The 27,075-nt window shown below is 40.8% G+C and overlaps 1 protein-coding gene across 1 annotated transcript in view; it reads left to right on the forward strand.

Moving 5' to 3' along the window:
• The window catches only part of celf5a (cugbp, Elav-like family member 5a), a gene marked incomplete at both ends in the record, with an annotated part of 177,132 nt that overhangs the window by 76,657 nt on the left and 73,400 nt on the right, over positions 1 to 27,075 (forward strand). Inside the window, one exon of the mRNA XM_079245370.1 lies at positions 20,108 to 20,156. Within this exon, the coding sequence (XP_079101496.1) occupies positions 20,108 to 20,156 (49 nt within the window). The remainder of the gene's footprint in view (positions 1 to 20,107; positions 20,157 to 27,075) is intronic.

Genomic DNA, 27,075 nt, shown 5'->3' on the forward strand with positions numbered 1-27,075 from the left:
ACATAAATAAAAGGTGCATGCTAGATGAAAGATAACTTAAAGATTCTGATAATGAAATCAGCACACCATCAAAGGCATCTCTTTTATGAATTAATAATGACAAATAAACATAACTCAAAGGCACTGAAAAATCTAAAAGTGGTGGAATAATATACATAAAAGTGCACTTTAACAGGCGCAGGACTGACAAAGAACAAGAAGTTTTTAAGATTCTGAAATTGGAGCATCTTATGTAGTTGGTGAGATACAATTGGTTTAAATATGGGCAGAAAGCTGAATAAAAAGATACATGGCACATTTTTTATATGGAGAAATGTCTCAGAAGGAAATCATCAACTTTTCATATGTCACATCTCTCTAGCATGCCTGCATTTTTTAAAGTTAGAAACACAGACGTAAAGCTGACGATATACGTATAATGATGAATCGTGCTGTGATTTCACAAAGTTGCTTTAAAGTTACAATTGATTTTAAAATATGCAGAATTTATCCAATACGCTAACATGAAACAAATTAATTATAGCCTTAGTCTAAACAAAACTGGACTTTTGAAGGGAAAATAAATGTGTAAGTTAAACCAAAGTCATACTAAATTAAAGCTTTAAAAAAACAGAAAAAAGATCGAAAGCAACGGAGAGTCATATCCCACCTACATGTAAACACTAAACTGGGCACATAGTCGGCCTGAGCACTCTGCAGTTCTGTAAACCTTTATTTTTTATTTTTTTTAATGGAAAAAATAAAATGCAAGTAAATAGAGTAAACCAGTTACAGCTACAGCCAAATTCCCAATAAGGCTGCCCCATTCAACTCATTACATTTCTTTTAAAAGACAACTAAAGGTTTTGCTTTGCTCTACAAAATCATTTTATAACTCAGCATATTCTGACAAAAACTTAGTCACCTATGTAGAGAATTCAGCCCAACGTTCATGCACAATGATCTCCATCAGAGAAAGTTAAAAACTGCAGAAAGTCGTGACTGTTTTTTCATACAGTTCTTAGAGTTGACTCAATAAAAGGATTACATATCAGTACTGGGACAGCCGTTTATTACTGACCAGGTTGAACTTTGAACACAACTTGATTCAGCTTTGCATGTAAGTGGAGAATGCTGGCATTAATAAAATCCCAATTTGTGGAATAGAAATAAATGATGTCTTCATAAAGGTCTTTAGAAAAAAAATATTCAGAAATGGGTGGCAGATTAACCCATAAACCAATGAAACCCAACCCATGAAAAAATTAGCAGCTAATACTTTCAAGAAAAATTGTTTATTTGCGCCTTTAACAAATGAAAAAGTACCACTTTTTTAAAAGATACAGTATTTACCAAATATGAACATGGCAAAAATAACAACACACAGGTGTGTGTTATGATATGGCAAAAATATTTATCGTGTAGTCTTCTACTTTCTGGTGTCCATTAAGTGGTAGAAGACAAAAATCTGATTGTGTTCCACAAGATTTTGTACTGAGTTTGAACCATAAAGTGATGCTGAATGTCTCAGGAACTGGATGTATCATATATGTCACACTGGGTTCTTATGGGTTAACTTTAGCTGCCTAAACCTAACCGTTGTCTGTTGCTTATTTTCACAGAACTGAATTGTTTGCTTACGTTTTTATATGAAGAAGATGCCTGACCTCTTATTCTGGCTAATACATGAGCCAGTTAGTTATGAAGATTGAATTGGATCACCTTACAAGTGGATAATGCAATGCTAATAATGGTATATGACTTTTTCTTTTTTTTTAAAGATTATGTCTTTAACAAAGGCAAATAGATTTAATATTTATCTGCCATGTGTTTTCGGCTGCTCGTTGTATATTAATCTCATCAGAAGAGTTCCATAGGAAGTGGGCTGGCACACTCCATTATTTATGGAGGTGTAATTATCTATGGTGTCAGAAGCAGGCAGGAATTTACAGGACCCGGTTCTGCATCAGCACAATGGCTAGCTAGGTAATGAAGTGAAAACACCTCCAGGCCCTACAATACACTATCTAATCTGCACCACTGTTTTCAGAGTTGCTTTTGCTACACTCTCCTCGCTACTGGAGTTTCATAAAAAGGGACATGCCAGATCTTTTAGTCTCTAAATCTCGAACACGCTCATTGATACAGCATTTCTTAAACATCTAATTAAGCTCTAACTTTATTATATATCAAACAATAAAGTTAACCTGCGGCGCTAACTAATGTTCATTTCTTATCATTTAGGAGTAATGATGGTAGAAGAGTGTTCTTGCAGGAGCATTTGTGGAGATTATTGTGACTTTATCATGAGCAGATTGACAAGGAAAGAAACAGGCGAAGACTGAGCGACTGGGGGAAAAAAAAAGTACATGGAACTAAAATAAGGCGGAAGCAGCGACAGAAGTCTGTCAGGCTGCTTTGCTTTCTCTCTTTTCGGTCCAACATTTGACTGTGCGTATAGACTTAGCAGCAGCTTCTACAGCAGCTGCTGCAGCAACGACGGGGTCATTTACATATAAATGAAAGTTGCCGATCACACGCTGCTGACCCCATTTATTTCAGCGGACAGACAGACGGGCAGGCAAGGCAAGCGCCAGCGAGTTGCCGAATTACTCCAAATTACCGCATTTCCATCTCCACATCAGGCCTGCAACCATCGCTCCAGTAGTGTTTTTTTTTTTTTTGTTTTTTTTTTTTCTTCCCCCGCCTTCTTCTGCACCCACAACTCGGTCTGGAGTGACTCTAATTGGCAGTGGTGAATTTAAAGGACCTGTCAGTGGCTGAGGCTGTCACCACCCAGGACAGCACAGCAAAGAAACAACATAGCCAGTGTATCACAGTGTGCCATAATACTGAGCAGCATAGCACACAAACAGCACAACCAGGTTAGCATAGCAGGAAAAAAAAAACAGCCCAGCAAACTTTAGACGTCAAATACCACTGTTTACCATCGCACAATACAGCACTGCATGTGAAAGAAGTCAGCTCATCATCAAGCATAGGTCAATGTGGGATGTTGCACCTGTGCCTCGCTCATCTGTAACCTCTTCATCTGAAAATCTGTCTCTGGTTAAAAAAAAACAGAGTTTCTGATCTGTTCTTGATCCCTCCTCAGTTTGCTTCCGTTGCTCAGTTGTGGTCTCTTTCCATGCCATCAGTTTGCGTGAGCATCTGGATGTGAATTCTGAACCATATGTCCTACTAGCATCTTCATCTCACTTCTTCCTTACACGCTCAAACGCTCACGTGTTCCCACACATACATACACACATGAGTCCAATATACCTCAGTGCTCTGGGTCTCAAGGTTTTACAAGGCATATTAATGCTACAGGCCTGCATGATCTTCATGTGACAGCTGTGTCCATTTCCGGCCTGCAGCTCACTCTACCTACACATTTGGCATCTCTGCACAAAAGCAATGCTATTTCCTTGTATTTTGTTAAAAGAGAGTGATGGACCCTCCTATGGAAAGGCAGCAAAGCTAGTCTTGTAGCTGCATTATTTAGCTGGTAAAGCAGCATTTCTTCCTACTTATTTGTCTCTTTCCTGTCTCATTCTTGGCTAACCAAGCACACACCCTTATTAGTTCATTAAAAGGAGTCTGCAGCTGCTGCCTGACTTTGGCATAAGCAAGAGGAGGATAAGAAAAGAGGATAAGAAAAGGGAAAAGAGTCAAAGCAGCTCTCTAATTACTTGAGATTGATGCATCTAGTGAACATCCTGGTAATCAGTGTTGTTTTTATTTGTTTAATGGTAGGACAGGGATCACAGGCAGGCTGACCCACTGTGATCATTAACAGTATTAATGCAGGCAGAGGCATTTGCAGCTTCTCTCCGCTTGTTTGGTCTGGAAACAAGTGTCACATGTGTTGGTTTTTCAATGGGTGTCAGTTTGTGAGCCGTATGTTTATGTTTAGATTTGTTCATATCATCGAGGAGTGAAATTAGCCAACCATTCATACCCATCTGGATTCTGTTCTTAAGACGGGACAGCTCCAGAGGGAAGCCCATTCACTTTTATGGAACTGTAAATAGCTGCTTTTATGGGACTACTGCCAGACTTCAGGAATGTTAGGAGAGTGTTTTTATTGAACAAATTGACAATCTATGTTTTGTCATTATGACTGACTGTGCAGACTCATAATCAAATGGTTTGGTCTGATCTTGGCCTACTAAAACTGTTATAAAAAGCTTAGTGCTCATTAAGGACATCTGATAACCTGACACAAATACAGCCACTGAATTTGTAAGATAACAAGGAGCAATCTTTAGCTAAATGTGTTAGAGCAGTTGCCTTGGACTTATTTTTTTCCCCCCACAAAGGTAAAGTAACATATAAACAAAAATGCATTACTGCTGCATTGTTTCGCTTTTTTTTATTTAAATAAATCTCATGTAAGTCCCTATTACCACATATGTAAGTCCTGCATATTTATTTATTAGTCTCCACCACGATCAATATTTTATTTTAGGTATCACACTCAGGACGAAAGTTACACTGTTTTATTACTTTTTTGTTGAGCTGTGCCCTGCTTTGAGGTACCCATGTCATTTCTTCCCGGAGTAATAATGACTATCATGATGCTGAAGCAGCACACGGATTCATAGAATCCTGGATAAACAGAGGGCAGAGTGTAATGGAGGCAGCCACTTGAAAATATGCCATTTCATGGTAATTAATTAACATATAGTGGCTGTTTGCTGGAGATCTCCATGCTGGCCCCGGGGGGCTGACATGCTATGTAAAAGGCAAATGTCATGACTCCTGCTGACAAGAGGAAGAAGAAGCCGAGTCTTAATGGGTCGATGAGTAATTAAAGTTGGTTGTGAAAATGAACTGCATGCCACTGTTGACACAGTTTGTACATTTTCATATTATACGCCTGACAGTAATGCCTGTTACACTAACGGCCAAGACCTATATTAGATGTCCACATGACCGATGGGATTTTGAGCTTCAGACCCAGTGCAAAGTTTTTTTTGTGTTTTTTTTTTTTTTTTAAATCGGCGTTAAAAGCTGCAAATTTTAGTTTGAGAGTTAAAGACTGAATCAGGTAAAAGACCAGCTCTAGATGAACCTCTGAAATCCTGTATTGTATATACAGGGTACATTTGACACACAGTTAAACAGCAAGCGAGAGGAAGTAGGAGTAAAATATGCACAGGTCTAAGTCCTCTCTTCATCTTCATCAGGAGCTTTTAAGACCCTCTTAGACATGTTGCCTCTGGTGACCAAGATTTCCCCTGCACTCATTGCTCACTAATGCATGTGCATGTACACGTGTGTGAATATAGGTGTTTGCTGGAGCTTAACAACCACTGCAGCCTGTCATCCAAGTGGAACACATGGAATGATTTGTAAAGTGAGTCATACTCCACACTGTGCTCAGATGCAGAGGATGGTAATGAAGGCCTTAAATTTCCTGCTGGATCTTTGAACTGAGAGGGAAGAGGAAGAGAATTTAAAAAATGCAAAGGGAGAGAAGGCTACAGCTTGAATCGAGTTTAAGAGGAAGGCATAGACAGCGAGGGACCAAAGAGTTTTGAGGGTGGTTAAAGGAAGTTAAAGAAAGTCGCTTAACTTTTTCATGTTATGCATCTTAGTGTATAATTAGTTTTTACTAAGTACTGGTCTGCATGTAAACACATTTATACTCTGACTTCACACACAGCACGCTCAAAACTAACAGTTTTTCTTTCATGTACTTTTTCCTATATACATGCAAACATATGCATAAACGTGGCAGAGCGATGTAACACGGGGAAGATTGAATGCATTTTAACTACTGTCCTGCATCAGGACATCCTCCTGCAGGCCCTGTGATGTAGTGTCAGCAGTGACATTGGGATTCTATTAGCAGGTTGCGCAAGGCTCTGGCCCCCTGCCCTGTGGTGAGACCTACCATTGATCTGTCATGGGAGATGGCAGCTCCCCAGTCCTCTCTCCCATAGGGCTCAATTTGAACCTTTCCAAAAACCATGAGTAAACCCTCTGCTTGAAATCTACCTGGGGAGCAGAGAACTCAAGGTCGGGCGCGACAGACAAAGGTCGGGTGTGCAGATAAAGACGACTGGGTATGGTTGACACTGACCATAATGGCCTGCGAAAAGTGAGGTTATTTGTTATTGATTCCCAATAAGAGGAATCACCAGCTCTATATAACGCTGTTTATGGTTGGACAAAGGCTACCATGTGTTTATGTGTGTGTGTGTGTGCTTGAAGCAGATTATTTGAGGCTGAGAGAACCTTCTGAAGGACAGAGAAAGAAATTAAAGTCTTTCTGTCTTTTTGAGGCTCTCTCTCTATCTTTCTATTTTCGATGAGTGCCTGGTGATCTGTTTTCCTCAGCCAGCCTCATTTGTATTTTTACCGAATTACCCCGGATGCGCAACCTGAACCCACTTAAGCATGTCACTTAGCGTTTGTTGAAGTTAGCCGAGACACAGCCCTCATCAGGTTTCAATGAGGGATGCTGTGGCTAAGTGGCCACTTGTCATGTTTATTTATTTCATTTTTCCAGATACCCACATGATGCCTGTGTTTGCTGTCCAAACTGGTTAGAAAGAAATTCAACACCAGAAAGAAAGACAAGGGCTTGTGATGGATGTATAAGCATGTCACACACACACACATTATATATATATATATATATATATATATATATATATATATATATATATATATATATATATATATATATATATATATATATATATATATATATATATATATATAGATATATATATATATATATACATACATATACATACATATATATATATATAATCTGTAAGTGTGAGGAGATGCTAAATATGTGGAAGTATTTAAAGTGATCTTTAATAAAATGTGTTTACATATGGTCATGGAGTCTTTTAATCTTTTTTAACTCACATTGTGTGAAACAACACGAAGGAACACAGGGGGTATACGTGAATTAACAGTAACAAAAGTACAAACAGAACAGAATAGTGAAATTGTCCCCACGGCGATTCTGGGCTGTACTTTGGCAGCGAGACACTTCCTGGTGCCGCTCCATTTTATATGTATGAAAATCTCTCACGGATCCATGATATACATTATAGATGAGGGCTCCCATTCTGCACTCAAGTCACTGGAACAGAATTTTCCATGATATACACCCCCACCGACACCACCCCTACTGCTGCCCACTCCTCTTCTCTTTCTCTCTCATCCCTCTCTTCATTCATTTTTTCCTTCCATATGCCCTCCCATTGGAGCACTGTTTCATCCCTCACCAGCTCCCTTTCATCCCTCTCCAGGCCTTTGGTCTCTTATCATCTCATCCCTCCCTAAGTCAAACCTTACATCTTTACTTCCACTCACCCCCCCACCCCCCCTTCTTTTTTTTTTCTAACCATCCTCCCCTTCTCCCATAACATGGTAGAAGTAAGCAAGTGAGGAACATGTGACCAGAGAGGTGGAAGCCAGCTGGGCCTCCCCCTGCAGTGCAAACATACGTTGATTTGTCTCCTCCGGTGCCATATCGATTTTGTTTTAAACAAGGGAAAAATACAAGAAGAATGAGGTGCCGGAGGTGACATGGAAAAAAAAAAAAAAAGAAAAGAGGTTAGAGGAAAAGAGAGTGACTTGTGAGAAAAGAGAAAAGACTGAAAGTGGTTCTGAGTATCAAATCTATGACTAGGATCCCAAGTGGTTCCAGGGTATTATCAGGAGGTTTCTGTACAGAGGTTGAACTCAAAAAGAAGGGGCAGAAGGGTAGTCACTGAGTGGAGAGATGAAGAGAGAGTGTGAAATATTTCATTCAAAAATCTTTTTATTATTCCCACCCTTTTACCTGTTAAATGAGTTCTGGGGTTGGTTATGTGGCAAATGCATCTCATTCTACGTCATGGTACGGTTCCTGCCTTAAAATGATTCTCTGCTTAGTTCAATTTAAGTTGTGTGCAGAATAATCGATCCCCCCATTAATTCTACTTAGCTGAGCTTCACAGTACAAGCCTGGGCTTGACTGGTCCACCAAGGCCAGCACTGCTGAATGGCTGACCTTTACACGGCTCCAACTGCCATTGATTTTCAGCAGGACTTATTTCATGAACTGGGGGTTGGGACAGGGCACCCAGATGAAGATGAACTATGAGGCAAAATCACTTTCTTTGGCCCTTTCCATTTTCTGCACACTCTTCTCTCTTATTTCCCTCTTTCACTCTCCCTTCTCTTTACTTTAGAATAAGTACTGTGCACTTTACAGGCTGAGGTCTGTGGGTGATGTAGTCTGAGAGCAAATAAAGTGTCCGCTGCATGACCCCTCTCCCCTGTGTGTTGTTATTGAAGTCTTGATGTGTATGTGTGTGTCCTTTAGGTACATGTATTAGTGTCTTTATGCATTTATCTGTCCATGCATGAGTGTATGTGGTTTACACTCGTAAGTGCTTTAGTTTTGCTCTCTGTGTGACATGGCCCCTTGGCATTTTCGGTTTGGAAATAATGAAAAAGCAGGGTGTGTAAAGCAGCCATTAAAGCTCTCAGGACTGCCCTGACCTCGCTGAATGACAGACACAACAACCACCTCAAAACACCAGGGGAGGAGAGAAAAGAAAGACAGGATACCTCTCAATGTCCAATGCAGTTTCAAGATTTTAAGCCCCATATTGCACGATGTTACATCTTTAAAACCGTCAGACTAATGTGCTCAAGTGAAAATCATGGAAATGTATGATTTAATGCATAATGAAATCTAAGACAAGGACAAGCACAAAAGTAGGAGGACTCTGGGTGGGAATTAGCTGGGGTTCATACCGAGGGCACCAAATGCCCCCCCCCCCCCCCCCCCCCCCCCGCCTCTTCTTGGCCTGCATTAGCTGCGTATCACTGACTTTTCACTGTAAAAAACATATTTAAATTTAATACCTGCTCATGAATACATGCATGCATACAAATGCCTCAGGAAGGTGGGAAGCATGTGGTGCAAGTGGGGTCACAGGCTGTCAAGAATACTCCTGGAAAGATAGAGGAGGATAGAGATAAGTTTAGTTGTGAGGATGTTGGTGTGGACAGCGTTGAGTCCACTTGAGAGTTCACTTTCATTACATCTCAGATGTCATGCGGACCTGATGTGAAGCAGAAATGTGAGAAAAAAATTGTACTTAAGTGAACAGAACAGATCTGATACAGTCCCAACACTGACTGACACACAGGATACTGAAAGTGTGGCTATGACTTGAATTTGAGCGATCTAGTCCTTTTTTTTAAAAGGCTTTCAGCAGAGCTGCTATAATTTACTTTATTTCCAGTCAAGCGTATCTTCATGGGAAGTGTACCCAATTTTTGGACTTTATGTGCATTATTAGATAGTTTCCGCACAGATCAAACATCCATACTGGGTTAATCATAAGTATATGAATCAGTTTGACGCAAAAACAACTGTGTTGAGTCTAAGAGGTGAAGCCAATGCAGAAATATGTTAAACCTGAATTTATATTAGGCGCAAATTATGGGATTGCAAAATGAAGTTGTGTTATATATTAGCCTTTCACAGTGTGAGTATATCTCTCAATTTATCCAATCAGTAGACATTTTATTCACATATTAGCTTCACCAACTGTATTTCTAACAAGCCACATTCATATTAAAATGCATTGTTTCCTAAAGTTTATAGTCATATCTGCTTCTCACTTTCAGTGCATGGTTTATGGAAAACGAAAAATCCTGAGATCTGCGTATAAAACCAGTTTGCTCTTGTTTTTTTGTTTTTTTTTTAGATTTTTTAAAAAACTTTATTTCTTGTCTTTTTTTTCTCTGCTTCATCAAGTTTAGCTAAATATTGGTTAAATTTTAGCCATTAAAATACTTGGTGATGTTTAGAGGACCGAACTGCCTGCTTTCGGCTTTAGAAACTTGAACTACAAGCTTTAAAAAGGATGAAATAGTGATTCACTAATTCATACTGTAGGTTTTAATGGTGCAGAATAGTCCCCAGGGTGTTTATTGTAGGCCAGTGATCATGTGACAGGATGATAATGACAATGCATGAATGTAGAAATATGGCGACTAAAGCCATTGAACTTTTAATGACTTTGCGATGAGTTATGTTATGTAAATGTATCCATGTATTTCAGTTCTGTTTCTAACTATGTACTTGTAACAATTAACCCTCACCAGTCACAGGCCAGCACACAAGTGAGGAGCTCCAGGTGTGAGGGGAACCACTGGTTTTCCAACATCTGTACTTTCTGACATCTAAGAACCTCTTACCTCAAAAAAAAAGAAGCAAGTCCTTGATCACATGAGAGCTTTCCAGCATTTTTGTATAAATGAATATTGGTGTAGTCCATCTTTTCTTACAAAACATCGATTGATAAAGAGTAAGCGCCCCCCTGGAGCGCCTCCATGTCCTCAAACCTTTCTATCTTTTCCTTCTGAAACAACATTCACTACATGACAGAAACTTCTTTTAGTCCCTCTGCACTTAGAATGTTTCAGACACAAATACACAACATCGCCCCAAACCACATTCACTCCCCCACTTCAAACCTACCAATGAAATAAGCCACACAAGGCCTTGGGATGCAGTGAGGAGTGGGAGTTGGCAGAGACACCTCCAATGTGTTTTCCGCTCTAGTGCTTCTTGTTCTCACTTCGTCAGAGTGTGTTTGCTGCAGATTGTGCGAAATGTTTGAGAGGTCAAGCCAGTGTGCTGCTTGTCTGGCCCTCAGGTTCTGTGCGGTTTAAGGTTAAAGTAGAGAATGCAAGAAGGGAGTTTTGTGTTTATTTTAACAGACAATTTCACCACAATGCAGTGGCAGACTTTAGAGGAGGAAGAGGTGAAGACGACCGAGGCTGGAAGACAGACCTGTCCGTTTTTGCGTGACTCTGAATGTGCTTATAGACAACCGTGGATTTTCTGTCAAAAGTCTGAAATATAAACAGGCTTTACAGCCAAGGGCTGGAGAGGTGGGAGAGTGATGGAACTGGGAGAAGTTGCAGGTGACAGAATGCTGTGTGTGTATGTGTGTGTGTGTGTGTGTGTGAGACATGGGGTATTGATATGCTGGGAATGAAGCTTGGAGCAGATGGACAGAGCAGGCTGGTCCTGTGTCGATCCTCTGAGTTCTGGCTCCATCTCACAATCCCCCTTTGATGGACACACACACACACACACACACACACACACACACTCAGACACACATCCCAGGCAACTGTTTCCAACCCAGATTTTTATCAACTTGATCACAGTGCTATAGAATAGCAAATGGTTGATCATCCTGTCCTTATTAACGAGTATGTCATTTGATCAATAGCTATAGCAGATGTGACTTGTTAATGAGACCAAGGAGGTCCTGCAGTCGAGAAATTCTTCAGTTGAAAAAACCATTACAAGTGAGAAGAAACAATTTTAATACTTTATTTTAATACTTTTTATTTTTTCATTTGCTGTGAAATGTTTTGGTACATTCCCATTTCTTACATATTGTAGATTTGCTCCTCTTTCAGTCTGCTTTTTTTTTTTCATTTGTCCCGCTTCTTTTGGCACCCATCACACCTTCCTACAAACCAGAGCCAACAAGCTTGGCTGTGTTCCTCTCTTGCTCCCTCCTTCCATCTATCTCTATCCTCTTCTGGCTTCTCCTACTGCTGCTCCTTTCTTCATCTATGAAGGGTGGCATAAGGAGTGGGGGGAAAATGCAAGTGCTGGTGAATTTCTAATAGGCAATCATAGCGCTCAGGACATGGATTCCTTCTGGAGGTCCAGGGACCATTAAAGAAACGTCAACTCGGCATAGGTATGCCAAGAATTATGAGTCAGTGGGCAGGCAGCACTTCTTGCCTCCTATTGGTCGTGGCATCAAGCCGTAATCTGTCACAATCCTGGAGTTGCTGTGACAGCAGCAGGAGCATTCTGGGCTCAACACAGAGGGTAAAAGAAACATGCAGCTAAGAGTGTGTGCATGTGTGTGTGTTTATGTGTGTCCATGTATACTGTAAGTCTGTATGTGTGTGGCTGACTTTAGATGGGGCTGCACAGCGAGTGGCAATATGAACAAAACTGACACATTATGAATCTTTTGCAACTGAATTTCAATCATGTTGTTTGGTTGAGTAAACTGATTCCATCAGGTTAGCTGTCCCCTGCAGCATTTCAAATGAAATGCACCTGAAAGTAAAACCATGAATCACACTTATCCTAAGTACAAATAGCTAATCACTGCGCTTGTATCATTTATGTGAGTGTAATCAAAACTGCAAAAAACTACATCTATATAATGTTGCACTCGTGAGTTATAAGCAACTTTATTATTTCTGCCTGCACAGCTTAACTGTTCCAGAGAATTACTCGCATGTTGGAGAAGTAGTCGGTGCTGATGCAAGAACAGAAAAAAAAAAAAAACAGATGCCGTATCATTTGTGTGGGTGCATTTTAGCTGCAAGAAATATGACACAGAACAGAACAGAGGAGACGCTTCCTGAATACTACCAGAATGATTGCTCCAAGAAGAAACTTGCACATACAAGTCAAGTGTGTATGAGGGCTCTTTTAAGACTTTACAAAGGAAAATTCATTTTCTTTTATTGAATAGTATCGTGTGTACAGTGGGAGGCCGTATTTGAAGAGAGTGTCTTTTTCAGATCGTTTTATTTGATGAACGCTAGTCCAAATATCTGATTTGATGCCCAAGAATCTTTCTTCATCCTGAAGTTTCTCATAAATCATTGTGCTGTTTTTCTTTAATACCAGCAGAAGTTATTCTCTCACACAGAAGACACTGCTCCAGATTTCCTGAAGAGCTATGTTTTTCAGGCAAAACTTCACTTCCTTTATTTAATGACAAGATTGTAAAACACATTTGCCTCAAGGCCTGCCTTTTGACATGTTTGTGGTACCAATTCTTGACCAAGCAATGTAAGCAACATGCATACATATATATATACATATATATATATATATATATATATATATATATATATATATATATATATATATATATATATATATATATATATATATATATATATATATATATATATACATACTCCAGTACTCCAGCTTCCTCCCACCATAAAAGACGTGTGTTAGGTTAATTGGTTCTTCTAAAGACTGTGTGTAAGCGTGAATGGTTGTTTGTCTCTCTGTGTTGGCCCTGTGATGGACTGGTGACATGTTCTGGGTGTACCCTGCCAGTCGGCCGGTAATTGCTGGGATAGGTTCCAGCTTCCCGCAACCCTAAATTGGACTAAGAAGTTGAGAAAATGAATGGATTGAAGTAATTTAATCCTGTTCTAACTCATAACATGGGGTTGAGGCCATATCGCTTTGCCTTTAGTGCATATGCAGTCTTGCTCTTGCATGTTAGGTTGTACATCACTACCTTAGATGTAACTCACCGATGGTCAGGCAAGACATAATCTTCAAAGCAAATATCAAAGGCACATAGGAAACATGGCATGAGAGCATAAGGGCACCTTTAAGCATTAAAGTCTCACACAACTCCAGATCTGTAATTCTGTCACGGAACATATCCTCTGCCATTTCGTTACTTCCTGCTCACTCTGGACCACATACTGGGGCACACACTGGGGACTGGTACGAGGTTGCCCTTCTGAAGCTACTGGGTCGACACGATGTTATCTTTTGAGGACAGTTCCTCAAAATGAACTGAAGAGTGTAAACCATATGAAACAGGAAGCAGAATATGAAACAGACAGTGTGTATGTGTGTGGGAGAGATGTTAGCCCACCAAAAGCTTAAGCCTTCAGTGTGCTGTGCAGATAAGATTCATTAGATAGGTTGGTAAATGCAAGAGAGAGGCACACAGAGAGGGGGTGTGAGATTGAGCTTGCTGCTGCTCCAGCATTTGTTGACACAGATTTACAATGAGTCTCCCACTGCTTCACGCATTACAGTAACACGCCATGTCAATAGCTCTCTGGGCTTGAAAAGCAGCCATGCCAAAGATGTCTGGGAGCGATGCCCTTCCCTTGATAACCAAAGTGTGGCTCATAAGTCAGGAAGCAGAGGAGAAGGAGGGGGTTGGAGACCAAAAAAAAATGTTGTCTGCCCTTTTTGTTTTTTATTTTCTCTTCCATCTCTATCTCTACAATCTTCACATCCATCCTCTTGTTAGTTTTCCTTTTTAAACATCCCTTTTATTTCTTATATTACTCTCTTTTGGTTCTCTTTATCTCTTGTATGCCCCACTACCAGCTCAGTTGGACAGGATTTGGGCATTAGCTCAATCCCCCTATCTGCTCCCCCTCATGATTGCACACTGTTTCTATCACGCACACACCCTAGTTCACTGTAGAAGTCCTGCAGGACCCATGGTCTTTTCTACAAATACAAGTAAAGAGCTTATATACCACAAGACAGGGAGACATAATCAACCGAACAGACAAGCATGTGATGAGAACAAGTGAGGATGTCTGTGCAATGATACAATAGTGATAAGTAACCTCAGTGGTGGATGTCATGATTGTTATATGGTGTTCTGTATTATTCAGGCTCTATACAAAGGCAATAAAGAGTCTGATGAGAACTAACACACCCATGCCACATAACTATGTCTGCTGAGTCATGGGACGCCACAAATGAGCTGGTTTTGATGTGTGACATTCACCTTCATGAAATCTTGATGAGAGCTGAGTTCTGCTCGCTGTGTAATGAGGGCTGTGGCAGTCAGACAGCTGGCCGACCACTTCAGCTAGTAAAACTATGAAAATAGAGAGGGTCGGGGAGTCTTTTGGAAAGTGTTTGGTAGATGGACTTCAGGCTGTTTCTGGGAGGCAGGGTGTGCTTTGGGGGGGAAGAGATAAACAGGAACTTGGATGGCATTAGACAACAGAAGGTCTAATGGTCTTAATCAGAGATGTTGTAGTGGTGCTAGTACTTGGTGCTACAGCTTGTGAGTTAGCTGTGGCTCCATTACTAATTGCTGTATTACAAGAAACATTTAGCCTAACAGATGGGTATCAGTGGTTTTGTTCCAAAACGAGCTATTCGGCCTTTGTGTGAAAATAAATAAATAAATAAATTACACTTGCTGGTCCAAAATAACTTAATAGCAAAAAGAGCTGTTCTTTGCACCATGTGTGAGAGTGAGAACATTTTCACAGAGCGCATTGTCTTTACACTTCATACTTTGTTTTAGGAAATCACAGCAGAACTATTTGTGCTTACAAATCTGATAATGACTAGCTGAGGTCTGCAGGTGTCTTTTCGTCCATGTCAGTGCCTCAAGCTCTAAATCCTGTTGGTCCTGATAGGAATCCCAAAGCTTATAGTAGCTGCCATCTCCTCAGTCCTGACTGATGCTTCTTATCAGGGCCAACACACTGCTGCCGCCAGCACATTTCTACATATGGCTAAATTATAAATCACTTGCACAAACATTCTCCCACATGCATTTAAACCCACATTTGAACATGCTCACACAGAGTCAGTCATTTCACTCATGGGCAGAGCAACAGCTATGCCATAAGTACATTGGACATGCTTAGTTCAGAAATGCCACTCAGAAATGCACATGCCTTCTTAGTCTGACTCACATGTTGTTGACTAGTTATAGCGTGTTACTCTTTGCAAAGCACCCCTGGCAGCAGGAGACAACCTCCAAGCTACAAAACAGACATAAATAAGAAGTTGTGACTCTGGTTTGAGTCATGCAATAAGGCAAAGCTGCCTGGATCTATCAGTGAATGCTAACAGAAACATCCACAGGTGTTTGTTCTGATTTTGTAGGGACCCCAAGAAAATCTATATGCAAACACTATATTTGTTACAAAAAAAAAAGCATCACGATGATATTACCTGTTGACATAGCTTGAGTAAGTGTTTTATAGGATACGTTTTCATTTGTAGTTTAATTGTTAATAAAAAAACTGTTGGGTTCCTCATTATTGTAAACCATTACATGGAGGCTCACCCCCTCTTACTGTTTCTCTTTCTCTCTCCACTCTGTCTTCTTCCTACTGTACAGATTTATGAGCAGAAGCTGGGGGCCCCCGGACAGTGACCACTCAGCACTCCCTCAGATCGATAATTGGAAATATTAATTATATCAGCTGAAACGGTCCAGTCAGATGTGGACTGTTTATGCTCCTGTTGCAGAGCAGTGCAGCAATATGAGCTTTGATGGCCCACTAATGTGTATTAATGATCCCAGGACAAACATTACTCTATATTAAACCAGAAAGAAAGCCAGAAGACATCACACTTATTGTAAGCCTATTAGAGTTCTTTTACTGCGGCACTGTAAGTAAGTGATGTAGCACAGCTGTTTTTTAAGGACTTCCTCTCCTGAGAAATGAGCTGCTTAAAAACCAGCACAAGATTTACTGCAATTTTATATCTATTTACCACTTTTCCCTCCAATGCAGGCCCCTCTGTTTAGACGATATGAAAGTTAAAGACTAGTGAAGTTTAAGTCTTGGAACTGCACCAGGACTTTGAAAGCAATATTGCTGCCATGGCCACTGGCTCTCTCTGGGGTCCCAGCATGTTGAGTTAGGGACTGTACTGCTGAATCCTGCTAAAGTCTGGTAGTCATGAACTCATTACAGTCACAGATGGTGCCAACAGTAGATTCTAAATCCTCCACACAACTACCAGACCAAGTCTCGTCTACTTTCTGGACTTACTCATTGTAATTTCAAATCAGACAGTGGCGTGTAGCATGTGGCTGGTATCCAGAGATTTTGCTATTCTGCTGTGGCTTTCTTCAAAATGATAACACCCCCCTTTCTCAAAAGGAAAGAAAGAAAAAGAGTAATATATCAACCATAATAGTATAACTAACAATGAGTTCTAAAGATTAATGAACAAGGACAAACCAGCTGGATATTCCAGGCCTATTGCACACTACATTATGTACTGTTGGCTCTAGGGTTTCTATCTGACCCTCCATATGAAACAGCAGCATGCTAGTGCTAAGAACTTTAATTCAGCTGACTGGGGGCTTAACTGGGCAAATGAGGCAGCTCAATAAAAGCATATGGAACCATAGATTTGTCAAAGCCCTTGGAGCAGTACAGCTTGTGGAGTGGGAAATAGAAAAAGAACAGGGCTCGTACTGGGAAAACAAAAACTGCGATTCTGAGGATGAAGACAAAGTGTAGCAATTTAAAGCTTGTGAATCCAGTAAGTGGTTCTCTGTCATTCAGATGAGTTAAGAACAGCCAGCTCACTTTCACCCGGTTACGTCCAAAAGATTTAAAAAGGCTGAGGACAGAACAAAAATACATCCATTGTTAAGAGTGACGTTTAGAGAGCATGTCTTAACTATAAATGATGCTACTTGCAAGTCAGCACTATAATACATTATGCACAAATCAGGACTGTTACCATAAATATTTGCTATATTAATTAACATATTTTTAATTAAAATGAAAGCAGTGATGCTCCTGTTTTTTTAACATTTTTGATTAAATTAAGGCCCTTAAGACAAATGCACACTTTTCTGCTAGATAGATGTAATAGAATATCGGGGAAACCAATTGAAAATTTCTGTCACACAGTTTATTCAAATCACATTCTCATCATTTGGCCAATTTATAATTGCTGTCTCACAAAATGCAAACAGTACTTTTCAGCAGAATGTGCTGTGGAAAGGCAGGTGGTTCATTTGTACTGTAAATATACAGTGTTTGCAGAGTGCAGCTGTTCCACCTTTTTCAGTGTGTGCTGGATAGTGGAAGGCAGGAAAGTGGAATCAGTTGAGTAAAAATGCCACTTAGCAGAGACGCAACGGTATCTAAGCCGCGAGACTAATTTTCTTACACCTTTTTCTCCTTTTTGATTCATTTCCATTCATGCAGTCACTGCTTTTGCTTATTAAAACATCCCAATTAAATTGTCTTATTTGTTGCCCTCAGCCTTTGTTGGTGTCTCTAGAAGCTGTGAACTCCACCTTCTAAAGGAAAAGAAGCCCGACAGTATCTGAGTTAATGAATGGTTTCCTTGGCAACACTAGTACTTAATACATTTAACTTAGATCCACCTTGACTGTGCATGTGCAGAAAATCATATACAACTGTACAATGTGCATTTAATGTCAGCTGGAATTACAGGATTTTCTTTCTGTGTTCAAGGGAAATTAACAAACTGTGAGCCATCAGTTGTGAGCGTTTGGGACCATAATGCATTGCTCTCGGGCAAATAAATAGACCATTAAGCTGGCATGTTGGAGGCTGAACAGTAACTAGCTGTAGAGAGAGTTTCCTCCCACACACACAGGCTCCCCATTGAGACGGCTTAGCTGCTAGAGCGGTAGAAGAGCCACAGCCGCAGATTTGGCTTCTCTGTCATGTTTCTGAACTAAAATCATTTGGCAGCTTTGAAGTTTCTATCGTAAATTTAAAATGACAAAAGCTAATTCAAAGATATCCTGTATTTCTGCGAGGAAGCAGAAGGGGGTAAAGTTATCTGTAAATTTGTGTTGCTGGTTTTTATTTTTTCTCCCTCTTGGAGGCGTTCCCGTCTCAGAGGCTGCTTTAAGCATGTGTGCAGTAGTATTGCAGTCGTGCACCCTGTGGCTTGGCATTATCATACTGTACTGTTACTTTGCCCATGATGTGCGAGTAAAAGAACGCACTTGTAGATGGGGAGCTACAGGAGTGGCTTAAGAAACAACTGAAACCTTAACCTTCACAAGCATGCTGTTACATCCTCCATGTTTTCCCACAAAGTATTAAGTGGTGCTAGTTATTATTTACGGTGGGTAAATTTATGGAATAATTTCAGTGAGGGAAGGTTACTCAGTTCCTCAAGGTGAAAATGGATACATTTAGCACTTAGTGAATTGGGCCTGGGCCGCTCCCCCATATATCAGCATGTTATTAAGACATTTTAAAATCCCATTATGGTGTTTCTCCTTGAACATCTCATGCTTTTATTGGGCTGCCCTGTCTTTAAATCTGACCTTTTTCATCCCTGTTCTAAAGTGAAAAAAAAGTACAAAAAAAAAGAGAGAACACAATAGAAAAAAAAGAAAATAAATATATATGTACACACACACACACATATATATATATATATATATATATATATATATATATATATATATATATATATATATATATATATATATATATATATATATATATATATATATACATATATAACATTTCCTGTTATATATATATAACAGGAAATGGTTAAGTGTGTTAAAAGGCTGATTTTAAGTTTCAGGAATCCTGTTTTGAAGTTTGCTCCAATTTTGAGCCTAATCTTATTGAAATCTGGTTCTTTTATTTTTAAATGTACAGTTTCTGTTTTGTTTTTTGTAGTTGGTTGCGTTGTATCAGATCTTTCTACGCTGATCATCTTGTTAGTTTCATGCTCTGATGCAGCACATATTCACATATTCTTAAAGTTTTTTTGGTGGATGTATAAAGAGAAGTAAAAGGAGGATACATAATTAAAATGGAGAACTAAAGACCGCAGCTGCAACAAAAACAAACAAACAAAATAATCAGGAAAATAAACAAACAGTAAGAACACCATCCATCTAACTCTTCCACCAAACAAATAGGACCAAAGTCCAGTGAAATTGTTCAGCTTGAACAACAATAATGAAAATAGAAAGTGGTAATATTGGGGAAGGAGGAGATCGTGACATAAAGACTGTGATGACAGAGGCATCTAATCCAGGCAATGCCATTCTTATCAGGGTCCAGTGGATTAGAGTGAGACTCCTAACCAGAGAATCCTTCCCAGCCAGACACTCTCCACAGCCCAAGGGCCTGGATCAATAGGCCCACATTGATCTCTCTCCTCCTGTGGCTGGATTCTCTTTTATTAGGACTGCCTTGGCCTCTTTCACTTAGACACACACATACAGGCTTGCAGGCTCACCATGCGGCGGCCATGAGAAACGCTGCTGTACACATGCAGACTACATGCAAGCACATTTCACAGCTTGTGCAAAGAAAAGCAAATGCAGGTTGTTTGTTTACATTGAAGAAGAGACACCGAAAGCACTCTAGTGCCAAGTCAGCAGATAGCTGCATGAAATGGTTGTTGGTCAGGACACTGTGATGAGTTTTGCAGAGCAACAGAGCCTTGACAACTTGTTTGTGGCTTCTTGTTATAACTGCCGGAATTGCCGTTGCTAATCTCTCTCCCTGTTGCTTCATCTTCTCTCTCCTCCAGATGACTCGCCCCATCCAGGTGAAACCGGCCGACAGCGAGAGCCGTGGAGGTAGTTGTCTTCTTTTCTCCATCATTTTCTCCATTAGTCTTTCAATCTTCCCCCCTGATCTCATCTGCCCTCCTGCTGTAAATGAAATATTTCTCAGACGATTTTTTTTTCCATCGTCATCCTTTTCCACTCTTATTTTGCTACAATTGTCATCATGATATGAGCTATTTGATCATTACAAGCACACCAAACCTAGCCTTGTATGTACATTGAACACACCATGTGACATGAAACACAAAGAGATTTGATGTCATCTTGATTCAAGTGCATGTCTGTAATCTGACTTGAGCTTTTTTCATTTGTTACTGGTTCAAATCCTCTTTGTTTGTGGATTAATCTTCCATAGTCCCATCCTGCCATGTGCTTTTATGTTGGCAGTAATTGATTAAAGATTGTGTTACTGAAGAGCAGCAGAGCTTTGATGGACTTTCCAGCTGCATCTCACTTCTCTTCTTTTATATTCCAAATGCATTATTATTTCATTGTAAATTAGATAGTGATTAGGCTCCGTCCTGGATTCATAACCATGCAGAGGCCTTGTTAAAGCCCACACTGCTTGATCTTTGTGCATTTGAAAAACAAGAATAAACGCTATAGACACAGAGAAAATGGAGCAGGGGCACGTAAAGCTTGCCAAACAATCAATAGATTTGCAGGGCTCTTGCCAAGATCCTCATTTACTTGGCCTTAATTCTGTCATCTTTGATCTCTTTCTGTTTTTGGAGGCTTTCATTTACTCGCTGCCTATCTGCATATATGTTAATGCACTAAAAAGGCATCCTTCAAGTCAGTGGCAGAGACAATGAACCTTGCTGGGGTGGGTTTTTTTTTTTTTTTGTTTTTTTTTCAGTGCACATCAAATGTGTCACCCAGTAACAAAGCGAGTGGCCTTTTGTTATTTAAAGGAGCTGTGCTGCTTCTAGTCTATCTCATCCCAGTGCAATTTGGAGATTTGAAAGTGAAAAACAGAGGCAGAGCAAATGCAAAAATGATGCCAAATGAATGCAACTGCTGCCCAGCACTTCCGAGGCTTTACCTCAAAACCTTTGCCTGATTTTGAGTGCATTCAGATGGCTGGCCACATGGCTGCATGTCAGATGGCCGCAGTCTTCTAAGTACAGCTCTTTCTTTCTTTCTTTCTTCTGTTTTTTCTTTCTTTCTTTTTTCTTTCTTTCTTTGCTATTTGTCTCCTCCTGCACTTCTTTTTTTTTATTCTCCACCATTCTTGAGGCTATTTATTTGGAGCTTTAGAGGAGAGGTGAGACAAGCAAAAGGGTCTTGTGCTGTCAAGATTGATGTCCCCTATAGCGCCATTGATTTTGCCATTGTGGTGCTGTGTGTCCACATTAACAATGACACTCAGCTGTCTCTTTACTTGGATGTGAGTGGCCAGTTTTAGAGCTCCCCTGGCACAGTGGTCAGCATGGGGTCCTCTTACTGTCCAGAAGCTAAGACCCTGCTGAGGAACAAATGAGAGTTGGAACAGACCTGAGAGTTGCACATCATCTTAAATGAACAGGTTAGAGTACCGCCACAGGGGCAATCAAACACAGGCGTGACTTTAACAGGTTAGGAGCTACAAGGAAAAGGACTCCCCCTTCACAGGGTGTTTGCAACAAGAAATGTATCTGATTGCCATTTTATAAATTGCTTGTTCTAATTTTGCTTCTGATCCGGTGGCCTGAATTTTTTTCTTTAATAATCACTGGCAAAGATAATTTAGATTTTCATATCTGGATCTGTCTTTAGCTGCTTGTGCAACTGTTGGCTGATAGTCTACGCTGCTGATTCTCCTCCATGGCCTACTTTTACAAGCTTTAGCTTGTTATTTGCTGTAATTCTTATTTGCCCCTGTAATTATTGCTACATTTAACTGTCACAACTGCTTGGATTCAGTTTTGCTGTTTTGATCCTTATTTGTTCGCCGCTGAGAGAATCTAAATCAATAACTTCAGGACTAAAACACAGCATGGCGCAGCAGGGCTGGGAGTGTGGATGCTAAAACTATATATTAATTAGCTTCTTACTGCGGCAGAGGGAGAGACACAAGGGATACACTCAGTCTGGCCTGTTCTCTAAGGGGCCACACTACCAGTCCAATAGGGGGCATATATTCCTGAGTGAACACCATCACAGAACAACACACAGTCAAACTAATTAGTCCCTTAATCTCATTATGGCGAGGACAGTTCAGATCACCTGTGCCAGGTTGCTGTCCGTTAGGGAAAGACCTGCTACTGTGGTTTTATACCTGTCAGACCTCCACTCCTCCTGGAGGAAATCTCTGCTGTTATTAAGACCAGACTGGGATGGAGGTAATCAGTGTTATAGTACCAGTTATTGTTCCAGCAAAAACCTAGATTTACCTCAGTCATCAAGCAGGAAGACAGTGGAACACATTTCTCACATTCCACCAATATATATATAGATATATGTATTTTATACAAACTGAACAGTTTTCAGCCCTGCGATGGACTGGCGAGCTGTCCAGGGTGTACCCTGCCTGTCGCCCAAAGCCAGCTAGGATAGGCTCCAGCTTCCCCGCGACCCTGAATTGGATTGAGCGGTTCAGAAAATGAATGAATGAATGAATGAATGAACCGTTTTCAGACAGAAACTTCCATAGTTAAAACAAACTGATAACAATTACAGTGCAGTGTCCACAGAATCTCTATAAGGAAACCATCTTCCCTATAGGAATTAAAGGGAAATATACACGGTAGAGTAAATCCATCCAAACACTCTGTCAGCTCCTGCTGCCGCCTAACAAAGACACACTGTGAAATGAATATTAATGGCCAATCACCTACCTAATCTACCAGAACAGCAGCCGTTACATATTGAGCCACCAGCACGGTGAACGTCTCCGTCAGTGATGACGCAGACCATTCAGGGATGTTTCTTTTGGGAAGATATTTAAAAAGGTACAGCAAGGAGGCAGCAGGGACCTGTCTCTCTCATTTTCTCCTCACAGGTCTCTGATATGAAATAGATTGATTTTCCATCACACATGGCACTGATGAGTGGCACCGACTGCTGCTGATATTTCATTTTTGAAGGGCTGTTCAGTATCCCCTAAGAGAGTGTGGCATCTTTACAGAGGATAAATCAGTTTTAACCACTCTGATGTCATCCTAAACCTGCTACCAAAACTCGTCCCTTAACACTCCACCATGACTATCTGCCCCATCTTGATTCCTTTTTTTTTTTTAGAGCCTGTCATTGTAGATGATTTTCTATTTCGATCATATTTTCTCAATTCATCTTAGAAGACCCATCCTGCTGACATACTAAATGTTTTTTTGTTTTTTGTTTTTTTGTGCAATTGCTGCATTTTTGTGTTCCTTGGCTCCTCTCATTTTCCAGCTTAACCCATTGTTAGGGTCTTGCAGCTCAGAGATTGTTCAGAAAGCAAAGACTGGAGCAGACTAGCTGTCAGCTGGGGCTCTGTTGGTGTTGCAGCAGGCCTGCTTGGCACAGCTAGAGCTGCAGCCCACTGAGGAGGCCTGGATTAGAAACAGGCTCTGGCATTTTCAAGGCAGGCCTGCCGCCCACGCACACACCCACACAGAGAGGACAAACAGGCAAACACACACAGTACATTCAGCTCCGACAAACACACACGTTTGCTTTCTCTCAAGCGAGCACACACCCAGTGAGAAGTTGGATGTACATGATAATAAGAACACGTGTGCACACACAGGAACATGCTCAGTGTAGGTTACATTTGTGCACGCAGACGCACACACGGTGCACATATGCTGAGCAGCTCGGGTCAATTTTATTTTCATGAGCTGTGTGTGTACGGTTGCGGGCCTAGCAGCACCGTTGCGTCATGTTTATATGTTTACTTGAACTGAAGGACAATGAACAGGCTTGCTCCAGATCACTGAGACGTGACGGAAAAAAAGAGGGAAAGGAGAGAACCAGAACGAAAAGCAATAAGTTAGATGGAAGGTAAAGACAAGATACAAAAAACACAGAAAGACTGGAAATCAAGATGGAGAGCGGCGCTACATGCACTGCTGCTGTTCTGTGCTCAGGTTTTGATAATGAACTTATCTGCTGCAAAAGACAACATAGTGGTCCATGTCTTAAACATCCGCAGTGTTCTTCTGATAGATAGACAAGCTCCTCATGTCAGAGCAGCTCAGTAATGAACCAAACAGGAAGGCATCTAAGCTCTACTGATCCCCTTTAGTAAAGCCAGAAGGAATGAAGGAGAGTGGGGTAGTTAGAGGGAGAGGAATGAGTGTGGAAAAGACAAATGGTGAGAGTAGAAAGGTGAGAGAAGGAAATTTGTTCTGAGGCACTGAAATAGGGGAGATGGAAAGAGAGAGAGCGAGAAGAAGTGCAAAATAAACAGAGAAAAGTGTGGATAAACTAGTGAGAGGGAGGGGTGGTGGAGCGAAGCTAAAAGCTGAACAGTATATCTTTCCCCTTTGGAGAGAAGAAAACTATAGATTACTGGTCACAATGTGCTTGGCTGGGCATAAATGGAGAGATCTTGAAATAGTAGGTAGCATGTTCAGAGGTGGTGGGGATCAGGATGAACTAATCCAATGCTCAGGCTAGCTCTGGGTCGCACAATCAGCGCTCACGCTCCTTGTCCAAATCCTCGCTGGTGGTTTCTCCTACAAAAAAAAAACCAATGCCGATACGGAACCTTTGCTCACCAAGAGGTTAGTCACGCAACTTCACCGAGCTGGCATGGGATGCTTAGGTTGCTCCTCCTGGAAGGTCCAACATTTATCCTCACATCAGCATGTAGTAGTTTGATTGCAAGCGAAGGGCAGGGGTGGGTTAGCTTTATGGATAAAAGATAGAGGAAGAGCGCAACAGACAAACATAGAGGGGAGAGAAAGATGATGAAATCATTTCTTTTGGGGATGCGCTTTGCCTCCGAGGGTCAGATTCTGCTGAGGTTGTAGGAGTTATGCAGAGTCAGTGGAAGTAGATCACAACTTTTCACTAATACACAGGGTAGGTGGAGATCAATTAGCCTTATCTAAAAAACTACTAATGATAATACCAATGCAAAGCTTGCTGACAAGGCAAAGAACAAGATGAGAAAACAGAGTGATGGTGTAATGCATTTGTTAGTTGGAAGAAACAGCATTTCTGCAAACAAGGTGTCTAATGCTCTTTCCTTTCCCAAGCATATCTGGGAATTTCAATGCTGCATCCAGTCAGCACATAAGCAGATGGAAGCAGCAGCGCACACATAAAGCAGACAAAGGCCAAAACTCAATACTTACCTAAAGACCTAGTCCCTAAATCCTCACAGACTTTATCAACATTGCAGCTACATTGCCTGAGAGTCTGTGTTTATAAGGGGCTTGATATGGTATAAAAAGAGCAACGGGAGCACTATTGTCAAAGCACACATTGCCTGGAAACAATGCATCACCATTAATAAACAACAGAGAGAGGAAGGAATGCCACACTTCAACAATTTGACAGTCACCGCTTTAGGAGCTGTGTTGCTTGTATTAATCGCTCACTGTTTGTGACATTTATACATATTGTAGGGGGCATGACAGCAGGGATTTTCATCACCAGTTTTGCAGTAAACTAGGGGCAAGTCCTGCAGGAAAATTTGCAAATGTGCAGACTAATAGAAATGGAAGAAGTCTATGCCAGAGGCTTTTATGCAGTTGATGATCTGGTATTGGGACAGGCTTGTGTCCCAACACAGTTAATGGAAAAATGCTGTAGTCAGTGAGGGTGGACATTGGTACTAGGTCCAATATAGTGAACAGCATTTTTGCCCAGGTAGATCTAGTATTTGGCATGCATTTTCCCATTTATCAGATCCTGTAAAGAAACATCTGTATGAATGGCATGGAGTATACATTGCTGTCGTGAAAGGCTAAATTTTCAATCAACCAGTAGTGTTGCTGTCTGAATCTCACTAAACAGTGACTGAAAATCTAAAGAATTATTAAAAAATTAAATTAAAAAAGCCAGAAATAATGGAGATATGGGCTTTATTAGCCACAAAAGAAGTGGTGAAAGGTATTGTCTGATCATATCTGGGAGTTTCTGACTACTTACTTAGCCAATAATCAGATGAAAATTGAACATTTAAAACCTTTTAAGTTAGTGCTACTGTACTGTCTGACTTTTTGACTCAGGTATTTCCAGTCCTGTACTTTCCTAGAAATATGCACAACTACATATATTAAGCTAAACACAAATTGATCCTGACTACCCTTTAAGAACACACACACACACACACACATCCTTTCATCTCGGTCCCTTGCTCGTTTCAGTGGTCTCGTGGCGTAGGCGGATCAGCAAAGGTTATTGTTGAACACAGAAAGGAAAGGTCAGAAATCATGTTTAGTTTTCCTGGGGCCGCGAGGTAATTCCAGCCAGCAGATTGTGTTCGGACGAGCAAGCAGGCAGGGCAGGCCAGTGGTGGAGATGCTCGTGCAGAGGGAAGCGAGGCGGGGATGGGGACAAGGTTATCCAGTCAGCCGCTGCCTCTCAGCCCCTTCGCTGTCACCCTTAATAACACCCTCTCCCTTATCACTGCAACAATCACCTTGAGAAACAAACTTGTCTTCTTTGAGCGAGGGATGAAGATGGGGAAGAGGCGACCCTTGTATGCATCTGGTAGGACGTTCTCATTATAGTGACTCCACCTCTTCAGGGACAGACAGACTGCAGATCAATTTAATGCTCAATTCTCTGCACTTTAAGGTTAATCCCCCCCCCCCCCCCCCCCAACCCTCCCCATTCTTGCTCTGTTGCATTTTTTTTTTCCTCAGTACGGTTTGAAATCACCAAAACAAATAAATGATGCATTGGGTTTACTTACTAATAGCAAAATATCTGGATGTTGTGATGAAAACAGAAGTACACAGTCCAACGTATCTCATGTTCATATTGCAAGCAGATTAACAAAGATATT

This window comes from Telmatherina bonti, assembly GCF_933228915.1.
Source record: "Telmatherina bonti genome assembly, chromosome: 8".
NCBI lineage: Eukaryota > Metazoa > Chordata > Actinopteri > Atheriniformes > Telmatherinidae > Telmatherina > Telmatherina bonti.